At 44.5% G+C, this 11150-nt stretch overlaps 2 protein-coding genes, 1 long non-coding RNA gene and 2 other non-coding genes across 6 annotated transcripts in view; 4 read left to right on the plus strand and 1 right to left on the minus strand.

Annotated features, from left to right (window-relative positions):
- Window positions 1-300, plus strand: part of PIK3C2A (phosphatidylinositol-4-phosphate 3-kinase catalytic subunit type 2 alpha) — a 90214-nt gene extending 89914 nt beyond the window's left edge. Inside the window, exon 33 of the mRNA XM_073347388.1 lies at window positions 11-300. Coding sequence (XP_073203489.1) covers window positions 11-97 — 87 coding nt within the window. The 3' untranslated portion in view covers window positions 98-300. The remainder of the gene's footprint in view (window positions 1-10) is intronic.
- Window positions 1-3068, minus strand: part of LOC140912653 (uncharacterized) — a 38469-nt gene extending 35401 nt beyond the window's left edge. For both annotated transcript variants that reach the window (XR_012159333.1, XR_012159334.1), the window contains exon 1: window positions 2488-3068. This is a non-coding gene — a long non-coding RNA (uncharacterized lncRNA). The remainder of the gene's footprint in view (window positions 1-2487) is intronic.
- A 146-nt stretch (window positions 3069-3214) lies between these two features.
- On the plus strand, window positions 3215-7836 carry RPS13 (ribosomal protein S13). Its single transcript, XM_073347393.1, has 6 exons — window positions 3215-3317; window positions 3927-3975; window positions 5669-5747; window positions 6128-6297; window positions 7026-7126; window positions 7757-7836. The coding sequence occupies exons 1-6, from the start codon at window positions 3295-3297 to the stop codon at window positions 7788-7790; spliced, it is 456 nt and encodes a 151-aa protein (XP_073203494.1). The 5' UTR covers window positions 3215-3294; the 3' UTR covers window positions 7791-7836.
- On the plus strand, window positions 5970-6060 carry LOC140913946 (small nucleolar RNA SNORD14). Its single transcript, XR_012159709.1, has one exon. It is a non-coding gene; the product is annotated as a small nucleolar RNA SNORD14 (small nucleolar RNA).
- LOC140913947 (small nucleolar RNA SNORD14) lies at window positions 7439-7534 on the plus strand. Its single transcript, XR_012159710.1, has one exon. It is a non-coding gene; the product is annotated as a small nucleolar RNA SNORD14 (small nucleolar RNA).
- Window positions 7837-11150: the final 3314 nt, after the last annotated feature.

Here is an 11150-nt window from a genome sequence, read left to right on the forward strand (position 1 = left end):
ACTCAAACAGAAACCTCTGAAGCCAAACTCTACCCTAAGATGTGGGCAACTTTATTTGAAAACCAAAAGGAAAAGTCTACATGTGTCAAGATACTAATTGGCCTTCAGTATTCAAAATACCCAGTGCTATAAAATTTTTTCCCCATATGTTAGTATTAAATTAACCCTAATAGTGACCTTTGTAAACATCCGAGTTGAAAACTTTCAGTACAGGGGATTTAGCCGGATATTTTCCATGGCCTATTGTTAGGGCTCAATGTTTCATGGATTCCATGACTTCTGCAGGGGCCAGTGTGGCTGACCCCAGGGCTGCCCAAGCAGCTGGCTTTTGGGCCAGCTGCTTAGGCGGCCTCGGGGACAGCCACACCGGCTGCTGCTGGAGTGGTCCCACACCCAGCCACACTGACCGCTGTTTGAGAAGCCCTAGGAAACTAGCCCTGGGGACTCCCCAAGCAGCAGTTCTCAGGTGGCCAGTGCAGCCGCTTCCTCGGGGCAGCAGTGCTTGGGCGGCCAGTGCAGCTGTCCGTAGTCTTCCCCTGGGCAGCCAGTGTCACAGCAGGCCCCAGCAGTGACCCCCATATTTATAGTGTCATGGATAGGTCACGGGCCCGTAGATTTTTCGTCTTGCCTGTGACCTGTCCATGACAGGCTACAATTTAGTCATGGGTATCTATAGTATATCTTATGATTCACTTAAGCATATTCTATCAAATTCAGGGTTAGGGTTCCTCTCCTCACCGGGAAACCTCAGCACAGTGATGATCCCAACAAATTATATTTGTGTGCATGTAAAATGCAAAACACTTATTTCTACAGATGGGGAAGGGCTGGAATTCATTCTTAGAAGCCTTAAGGAAGGGAGACAGTAGAAGAAAAGTGATCAATAAAAGAAACCAAGAAAAACTAGCCCACTCCTGAACTTTGGAAAACCTCAACTTTGTACACAGAGCTATGAAATCCTGAGTTTGTACACTAGCAATAAGCAGGAAAAACAAGTCTACAGTAGTTGGAAATGGTGGATTTATGTATCTCATGTAATCAATAAAAACTAAATTCATTCAGGAATGAATTCTTATTTCTTAGGTGTGCAGGTATGATTCTTAGTATATTTCTTCTCACTTCAACCTGATGCCCTTTTAACAAAAAAAAAAGTCAAACTGTAAGATTAACCTCTAGAAAGTTTTAAAACCCATATCAAACAATCGGCTCAAGTCAATGGAAAGTGGTTAATTACAATTTGTCTTTATGGGGTTAGAAGTCCAGTAACACTGAGCGAATAATTAGGGAAGTAATATGACTAGTATTCACAGCCTTCAGAGAAAAGTCTTGTCTTTTTTTTTTAGTATTTTCCTCCCTTTACAATCACATCTGCACCAACTTTTTTTCTAAAAGAATCCTAGTGTAGTTAAAGTTGTAGGACTAAATCACAACTTACCAGCAGATACAACATTTTATGTAACAAAAATGTTCAAGGATTTATCTCCAGGCGTTAAAGTAAAAATTGTGTTAGAATTAAAGTTCTAATGCATTTTTGGACTGGGGGTAAACAGGAAAAAAATAGGGGTGTAGATGCAGCTGTGCTTGCCAGTCTCCACTACCCATCTGTAACAGAGCACTACAGCTTGATGAACATGGTGCACAGATGTTCTGAGCAAAACACTTGCTGGATGCTACAAGAGTAAGTTGTGCATGGCCTATCTGGTGCTGTGGTTGACAGGAAGGGGTTTCTTCCTGGCAGGAGCAGAATGTACTATAAACTGCAGTGCTCGGTGTGTTGACTTGCAAGGAAAAATTAACCATGTCACATACTATAACCTTTTGCATATGAAACTTCCAAATTGTTGGAAAGGGCAAGATTCAAAGAATTTAGTCAACACCTGTGGCAATGTCACCAGGAGGAAATGTTAGGAGAAAATAACCACTTAGGTATATCAAGCACTAACGGGACTAGGAAACTGCAATATTTTTTTTAAGGTACTAGACTAATGCTAAGGCCTCTATTGCTTGGCAGGTTAGGACAATGGGCAGTGCTGCCAGATCATAGTAAGAAAAAAATATCTTCCACCACCTGTGCCTACTCTGACTAGGGAGGCTACTTATGCACATGGGCTCAGCCTTGCTGTCAGTTTCCTCCCTGGCTGTTTACTCAACTGTTGCCTCTTGCCAGAGCTGCAGAGGTGAGTGCTCTGTGGCCCAGTGTGGATATGGTGTGAAGAGTGACATGAGCAGGTGTGGGCGCATGCCCCGTCTGCCTCTGACACAGGCTAAGGTGCTGTGGGTGCCCAGGCTTTTACCTTCCCCATTTAGCAGGGGTTAGAGACCGCGTGCCTTGGTTGGAGGACTGGAATCTCTGTTGATGCCGGGGGGGGGACGGGGCGGCATAGCCCCCCCTTTGAGTCTGAGCCTCGTGGGGGCCTGGGCAAGCAGCACAGAGCAAAATGGGTACTGAGCAAAGCAGAGGGGAGCTCTTGCTGGGCAGCCTCTCACCATGAGAGTGGCACGGGTGGGTCAGACTAATGGTCTATCCGCCCCGCGTACGGTCTTCCAAGAGTGGCTGCCATCAGGCGCTTTGGAGGGAATGAGCAGCGGAGCGCTCCTGGCGTGGATCCAGCCCGTCCCAGCGCCGGACGGAGGGCCAGGCCCACCCCGATCCCGAATCTCTGGCCAGCTTGGGAACGCCCAGCTGGACCCGCCCCCTCCCCGAGCCCGCCTGGCTCCGCGCTCCCCCGCCCGCGCTGCGTGGCGAGGAAGGTCCCGGGCTTGGCGTTACACTGGCTGCCGCCGGCGACCCCGGCTCTGCGAAGGGTCCATTAGAAACGGGCCTCAGGCCGCTCCCCCGCCCGGCGTCTCTCTGCCAAGCGCAACGTCCCGGTCTTTCCCCGGGGCCCCCTGGCCGCTCCTGGCGCCCCTGCCCCCGGGCCCAGCCGCTGCGGGAGCTCGTGGGGCTGGGACCCGCCCGCCCGCTCCTGGCCCCTGCGCGGGGCAGGCCTGGGCGCCCGCCGGGCCGCTGGAGGCCAGCGGGACCCGCCTGTGACGGAGTGGCGGCGCAGGGCACGCTGGGATTTCTCATCCGCACTCGCCCGCCCCCAGCGCCCGCTGGGAAGGCTCCCCCTGTCGCAGTGCATGCTGGGAGCCATAGTTTCCCCCCCCCTCCCCGGATGGGTGAGGAGACCGCCTCTCTGGTTGGCCGGCGCGCGGACAGGGCGGGGTTACGCGTTGACGTCCCTTCCGGCGGAAGAGGTGAGCCACAGCCCCCGCCTCCCCCTGGTCTTTCTTTCGTTGCTCGGCGCCATCATGGGTCGCATGCACGCTCCGGGGTAAGCGGCGGTGGCGGCGCCGGGGATCGTGCCTAGCTAAGTGGGGCTGGCCGGAGCGTCCCGGCGCGCGGAGAGACGGGCCTGGCCGGGGCGGGCAGAGGGAGGCCGGAGCGGGGGTTTCGGGCCCCGCCTGCGCGAGGGGCACGTGTCGGGCTCGGCCCCGGCCCGTGGGGCTCTGCGGCAGCGCAAGGCCCCGCACCCCGCTCGCAGCCGAGGGCAGCGCTGGGATTTGGGGGCTGGCACCGGCCGGCTGCAGGAACCAGCGCGCGCCTGCCCTGCTGCCCGCCCCTCCCCCTCTGAGAGTCGCTTGTAAACCCCGCACCCCCCGCACCCCAGTGTTTCACAGTAGCCCTTGTTAAGGACCTCGCCCTAGCTCAGAGCAGCCAGGCCGGGAGCTGTGGGGAGCGCCCAGCAGTTCATGGGGTGGCCACGCTGGTGAGGGTGGATAGATACAGGCAGATGCACAGACTGGGCTCGGCAGTAGTGACCGTGGTAAGTTACAGTCCCGGGGGATTGCCCCATGCATGTGTCGCCCTGAGGTTTAAAATTTAAAGATTTTTTTTTCCTTTAATTTTTCCATTCAGTATCACATGCCTCTCTTTTCAACAGGAAGGGCCTGTCCCAGTCAGCCTTGCCCTATAGACGAAGTGTGCCCACAGTAAGTAAACATCTTGTTTGTTTGTCATATTACTTTCACATCTTGACCATTGGTTTGATTGAGCTTAGGTGTAGAGTGTTAAAGGATCTGATTTTCACCCACGCTTCCAGTTTGGTGGATGCAGCTTTATGCCCCCAGTGAAAGTCAAGCACAGCTTGTAGTATATAGATATTTATTTACATGAGTTGCATGTGCAGATAGTTTGGTGTTTAAATCTTGCCAATTTTTGTCCTGGGGATTGTAGAGCTTGTCAACAGAAAACTAGATCCTATAACCTAGTGGCTCCCCATTTGCTTGGAAAGAGTTCGTGGTCTCTGCAGTTTATGGGACAATTCTATATCTTTCCAATTACTTTCACAAAACTTCTGTAGGCAGTATCAAAGACAAGGGATTGACTGTACTTGGAGAATGTGACTTCCTAAAGACATGTCTGCACATGGACACAGGTAACTTTAACTGAAGGTGTGAATTTAAAGCACACTAATGAAATGTAGTGGCCTTACTTCACTTCAGCTTCACTGTGTAAGTGAATTAAGCTAAAGTGAACTAAGGCTACTTTACTTCTGAAAGAGAGCATTCTCACAGGGGTTTAATGTTGTCTAGTCATATCTTCAGTTAGTTCAAGTTGACTTTCCTGAACATCCTCTAAGAATGATCTCAGCTATGAATAGAGCATTGAGGTGAATGCTGCAGTGCTGCTTCCAGGGCAGTCTTCCCTCAAGAAAACCTTAAAAGGTTTGAAATGCTAGTTATTTAACTTAATATATTTTTATTAAGAAAGTTACTCTGCAAGTTACTCTTTTAAGTTAAAGACCTACACAAACATTAAGCTGCTAGACAGAGATTGTTGTCCCATGCACAAAGTAAACTAAAAATACAGAGTAACTTTTCTCCATCTTAATTTCTACTGATAGATAAGCGAGAAGGCAAACTGGCTGTTTTTAGGTTGGAGATCCTCTAAGTCTTCAGTTAAATTTCAGTACTGCGAAATTCACTATAGATTTGCATTACTTTTTCATATGATTTTGTTTGACAAATCAGACAGTAAAACCAAGTAACTACTGGAGACCATATTTGAAGATCCAATTGGAGAGGAACATACTTGCTGTTACAAATCTGAGTCCATTTAGTTCCTTTTAGGTTTTCTTATCAGATAGTTGTGGAACTTCAGTTTTCCACGTTTTGTCAGGTAGTGTTGTGTTCACTAAGGCAATCTCTTACTTCAAACCACAGAATGCCTTTTAACAATTAACTCACCAGAACCATTTCTGATTAAATTCTGACTTGGAATTTTACCAGAAATGGTTTTTTGCATGTCACCATGTACAACATGATCATAGTAGTTGCACTGCTGCTATGGGTTCGGTCATAACTCCCTGGTGATATAATTTTTTTCAGTTCTGTTATGGTGTAGTGCCTGTCCAAGTTTCGTTGTGCTCTTGGGCACTACAAAGCAGTCCACTTCCAGCCTCTAGAGAAGATTGTAGAGCAATCATGTGGATGTGTGCTTCTGATGTTTAGCACTGACTGTTCTGTGCATGCCATTAGTGAAACATGCTAAGGATATCCCCTTGAAAGTGCACATAAATATTTAAGACTATTATTGCATTTCAAAACTATTAGCTGTGTCGTTTCTCCTGCGTAATCTACACTTATTCATCACTGTGCCTCTTCACATCAATTTTTTTTCTAGTGGTTAAAACTTACATCTGATGATGTAAAGGAACAGATCTACAAACTGGCTAAGAAGGGTCTGACTCCCTCACAGATCGGTAAGTTTTCTGAACTCTTATCTGAGTTTAATTCTCAGTTTTGCCAAAACTTCTTGGTGACATTGGATATCTTAATGTGAAACCTTAATCTCTGTCTGCTTTGATTGTTTTTTTTTCTCCCCTCTGAATAATACGGGTAGTCTGGGGAGGTAGGTTAAATTAGTTGTTTGTAAAGTGCTTTGTGGTCCAGCAGTTCCATTGCTCTGGTAAAATGTAGATGTTTCACTGTGATGATTGTTTTCCAACCATTCGCAGTTTCCACCAGAAAGGTTTTCCTTAATGTTGGCTAAACCTTCCTTGGATGTCTGAGTGAGCCTTGATAATAGTAGCACTTGTTGGCATGTTTTTTCTGGTATAAAGTATATAACTTTTAATTTCAGGTGTAATCCTAAGGGACTCTCATGGTGTTGCCCAAGTTCGTTTTGTCACTGGCAACAAAATTTTAAGGATCCTTAAGTCCAAGGGACTTGCCCCAGACCTTCCTGAGGATCTGTACCATTTGATCAAGAAAGCTGTTGCTGTTCGTAAACATCTTGAGAGAAACAGAAAGGTAAGCTTTCATTGACCAAGGTCTTTGTGTGGCAAAAGAGTAAAAAAAGGTTTCTACCAAGATAAAGTTCTTTAAAAAGTACGCTAAACCTGGAAGAGTCTTTGAACTAATTTTAGACATGTTGTGATAATCAGTTGGATTATAAAGCTTTATTTGCATTTTCTTCATTTGTTTTTTGAAATATATAAATAGCAACTCAGTAGCTTCACTTTTTTTATTAGATGAATTGAATTTTGAAAGTGAACCTTGTGATACTATTCTGAAATTGCTATAAATATTTGAATTAATATTGTATGCAGTTATACAAAGTACAGATCAGTTTTTGATACTTGAGGTTAAGCTTGTATTCTAATCTTTACATGGCTGGTAACTTCGCAGCCAGAGCAGAGATTTTCAGTATGCTTCAGGAAATGTTGGCCATTACTTCATCTGAGTAAATGTAAAGGGCACAGCTGATAAAGCTAAGACTTTTATTGCTTGTAAAACCATACAAACAATTTTGGACTTGCCTGTCCTGTCGTTAGCACAAATGCTTATCTTCTACTTAAGTCTGGTTGATGGGTCAAAGAGCAGGATTAAACTCAAAAGTGGGGATAGTGGCCCTTTACAATAGCTGTGGGTAATACTCAAATACTTCTCCTTTCACCAAAGCTTGTCTTAAGAGTAAATAGATCTCTTTTAATGTCATAATGGGAATTTCTTGATTTGATTGTATCTTCCTTTTTAAGGATAAAGATGCCAAATTTCGTCTGATTCTGATTGAGAGCAGAATTCACAGGCTGGCTCGTTACTACAAGACCAAAAGAGTACTCCCACCCAACTGGAAGTAGTAAGTGTTTGTTCTCTTGTCATTTCCAACTTGGAGGTCCCACAGAGCTAATTGACTGTGGAGTTGAGTCCCCCACCCTCATTCCAGGGGGCAGGACTGTGACCGAAATAATAGACAGACTTAGCTAGGTTAGAAAATACAGTAAATTTGTAGGGTGATATATTGACCAGCATCAGCTAGATTAATTTATTATACAGTATAACATGTAAACTGCAATCTCATCAACCTTGTTTCAAATTATATATTTTTAATAATGTAAAATTGCTTTTCTCTATAGTGCCCACATCACTTCCATTGCTCAGGTCAGACTGCTCACTATGATGATTGATTTTTTTTTCAACCATTTGCAGTTTCCACCAGAAAGGTTTTCCTTAGTGTTGGCTTAACCTTCCTTGGATGTCTGAGTGAGCTCCTGTAATTTTGAAAAGCCTAAATTCAGCTAGTTAGACTGTTAAAAATTACTGCTATTGTAGCTGTTTTTTGCTCCAGTCAAATATAGAAGAGCTCATTTGAAGGAAAGTTTGGTTGGTTTGTTTTTTGGTTTTGGCAGCTCCGTTATCTGAGACGTTGCCACTGTACTGGCAATATCCAAAATGAGAGGGAAATAATTCTTTTTTTTTTTTTTTCCAGCGAGTCATCCACTGCCTCTGCTCTGGTCGCATAAAAGTTCACTCTTCTTTTTACTGAAAGAATAAAGTCACATTAAAGACCTGTGTTGTCTTCTAAATTCTGTGTGGAAGTTTCAATAAATAAGCTTTGGGAAGCTGGTGTAAATTATATCAATATATAAGGGTGCTTGTTAAAAATTGGAGATATGAGTAGTATACTGGATCATATTTGGAGGGATGTGTAAGTGAATTGGATCATACCAATTAAACATATCTTATGTGGTTCTCATTGAAGCCTGTGCCTGATCTGTGAAGCTAGTGACGTAGCCATCTTGCTGCTGTACGCCCAGTTTCTGAACTATTTGTCCTTACCTTGTGGTGGTTTTACAGTAGCACATGTTTCTCTTGCTGCCATAACTTAGAAAACAGGTAAACAATTGATTTGCTTTTTCTAATGTGGCAAATTGAAATTGAGCGGCTGCATTTCAGTCTGGGAAAAGGTTGGAAATATAACAGTTGAATCCAGCCCTTGTAAGGAGAAATTGACTGGTATTTGACTATTTGTTAGACCTTCTTAATACTCGTAACTTAATGGTTTCTGTATTATATGAATTTCGCAGAGCTGGGATTCCCATGCCCTTAGCACTACCTGAATCTAGGCTCTGTGCTGTTAAATCAGCCACTGATACAAGAAAATATATAATCCAGTTGCAGTTGTACAGGTTGATTGAATATAGTGGTGTCTGATCAATCTTCTTTTAATATATCAAGAGAACCAGTTGTAATCCTGCTTTTGTACCACTAAAATCTGTCCTTTGCCCTGCTCACTGCCTTTTTTAAAAAGCAGGTTTTCAGATCACTTTTGGAAGGTTACAATTTTTAAATATTTGGTTAATCGCCTGACAAGGGGAAAAGTTGGGTTTATGCCCCCTTAGGCTTTCTGTATGTATAAAGCAGAATTTCTTGCCTTAAATGTTAAATCTAGTATCCTGTTTTACTGGAGGACCTAGATGGGAGCTTGAAAGCTTCTACAAAACGATTCTTACCTGTTATAAGTTGAGCTCTCAGAAGGGGTGGTTGATTTCAGGGTCAAGTTCTTACCAGAGAGGACTCCTTCCTCCGTGGCAGTTCTCCAATCCAAGTGTGTTCCTCTGTTGAATTGTGCTGACCCAAAAGTGCTTAACACAGTACAGCAACTGAGGTTGCTTATGTATATACTAGAAGGTTTTGCCAGAAGCTGGGAATGGGCGACGGGATGGATCAATTGGTGATAACCTGTTCTGTTCATTCTCTCTGGGGCACCTAGCACTGGCCACTGTTGGAAGATGGTAGTGGGCTACATGGCCCTTTGGTCTGACCCAATATGACTTTTCTTATGAGATCCAGTCGGCTTAGGATGCTATTCTGGGACTGGCTAACAAGTCCTTGCTGTGTCCCACTTCCTGTATTGCAATGCTTTCCTGTATTGCAGTATTACCTCTGTAATATTAAGATAATAGTACTGCCCTATCTCATGGGTGTTACGAGGATAAATATATCAAAGATTGAATAGCTCAGGTTTTATGGTAATTAGTGCCCATGTAAGTTAAATTGCAGCAAGAACTTCATGCAGTAGATTTTTTCCTTGTAATTTACTTGATCCAGTGGAACACCCTTCACTGCCTCAGTTGTCATCTTACATCTTGATTGCATTACAACCACTTTTTTCCCCAGTAGGATTACTGAGCAGAGACTGTCCAGCAACCTTAATTTCGACTCCATTTTGAAAGGGTAGGTGCAGGAAATAGTAACTGTAAGGGGTTCTGAGAGTTTGACCCTGCTGGTTCTGCAAATGCCTGCTTAAAAGAACTGTTCTGTAGGGGCAAAATACCCACCATGCACCCTACTGTTAATGCTGAAGCTCTGCTCTAAATTTTCCTGGTAATGGCCAAAGCTGATGAAGGAAAAAAAAAAATTTCTCCCTTCACAGCTCCAGTTTTTGTGCCCCACAAACATTACTGAATTTGTCTGTATGTCTACCCTCAGGTAGGAAAGCTTTATTATCCCTATTTTACAGGGGGAACTGACATCTGTAGGCAAAATAGTGGCCATAACCAAAAATGTTGGCATCTGATGTTATCTGGAAGAATTAGTAAAATAAAGTTCTACGTCCCTTAACCACAAGACCATCCTTTATCTTTCTGCTGCTACCACCCTCTTCCACTGTTCTCTGTCTCAGTGTTAGGCTTGGTCTACGCTACAGAGTTAGGTTATTGTAAGGCAGCTTACATCTACCTAATTATGGTAGTATCTGCTCCGACTCGTGTAAGTGCCCTACTATACCAACATAACTCTACCAGCACAAGAGGTGTAGCCCTTATGTCTCGGGCGAGGCAGTATCTATGTAGACGTTGCATTACTTACATTGGCTATTGGCTGTCATTTTTTGTCAATTTCACAGCTCTGCTCTGCAGCAAGAGGCTCACAGTTGGAGCTGTGAAATTAAAAGAGGCTGGTAGGCTCCCTATACGAAATTAACCATGGCCTCAGGCTCACAGCTGGAGCTTTCCCATCCCCTTGCTGTCAAATGCTTTCAAGGTACAGATACTCTTCTGTATGTGCAATACCAGGTGGCCTTTGGGTGCTACCATTTATATAAATATTTGTATTGCTACATAATCACTAACTTTTAGATAGTCAGCTATGAACAGAGAGGAGCCCAAGCCTTGTAGTTCAAATGCTGAGTTGGATAGCATCCAGATTTCCCCTGTGGGTTAATATTAGTGTTCCTGTTCAGTCCTAAGGCTACCAATGTTGTCTTTAGCTCCCCCCAGCCAACCTCCTGGATTCTAATGATTCAATGCTGGAGATACATGGATGTGAATGCTGTAGGCAACAGTACAACTGAAGGAGATGGATAGCCTTACCGTGAGCAGGAGCTGTTTTTTTCTTCTGTGCAACTCCTTCATTAAAGATTCTGTTCAACTTTTGTAACCGAGTTTGTCCCAATGTCTTTGCCAATATTTTCTTTCTTACTAAACTTCCTTGGACTTGTTCTTTGCCTGCCTGATGCCTTGTGCCCGAGAGGTGGTTGCATTTCAGTGATACTGTATGTCTTATGTGCAACTTCAGCATGTAAAATACTTTGAGATGTAAATGCAATTACTGTAGTTATGAAAATTATAATTCATAATTGCATAATGCTGCTGAAAAGCACAGGGACCTGGGGAGGGGAGATGTGTATATACTGTAATCTATAGAGGACTGCTGAAGTGATTGCCTGTGACATACCCACACTTCTGATGTCAGCCATTCACCCATGAGCACTGTTCCCTCTAAGCTGTGTGCATGCACGCAGATCCTAAACCCCGCCCACACAGCAAAGTACCGCAGGCCCGAAAATTTGCACAGAAGCTTTTTGTGCGCATGGCCTGTCA

The sequence above is a fragment of the Lepidochelys kempii genome, chromosome 6 (genome assembly GCF_965140265.1).
Source record: "Lepidochelys kempii isolate rLepKem1 chromosome 6, rLepKem1.hap2, whole genome shotgun sequence".
Taxonomy (NCBI): domain Eukaryota; kingdom Metazoa; phylum Chordata; order Testudines; family Cheloniidae; genus Lepidochelys; species Lepidochelys kempii.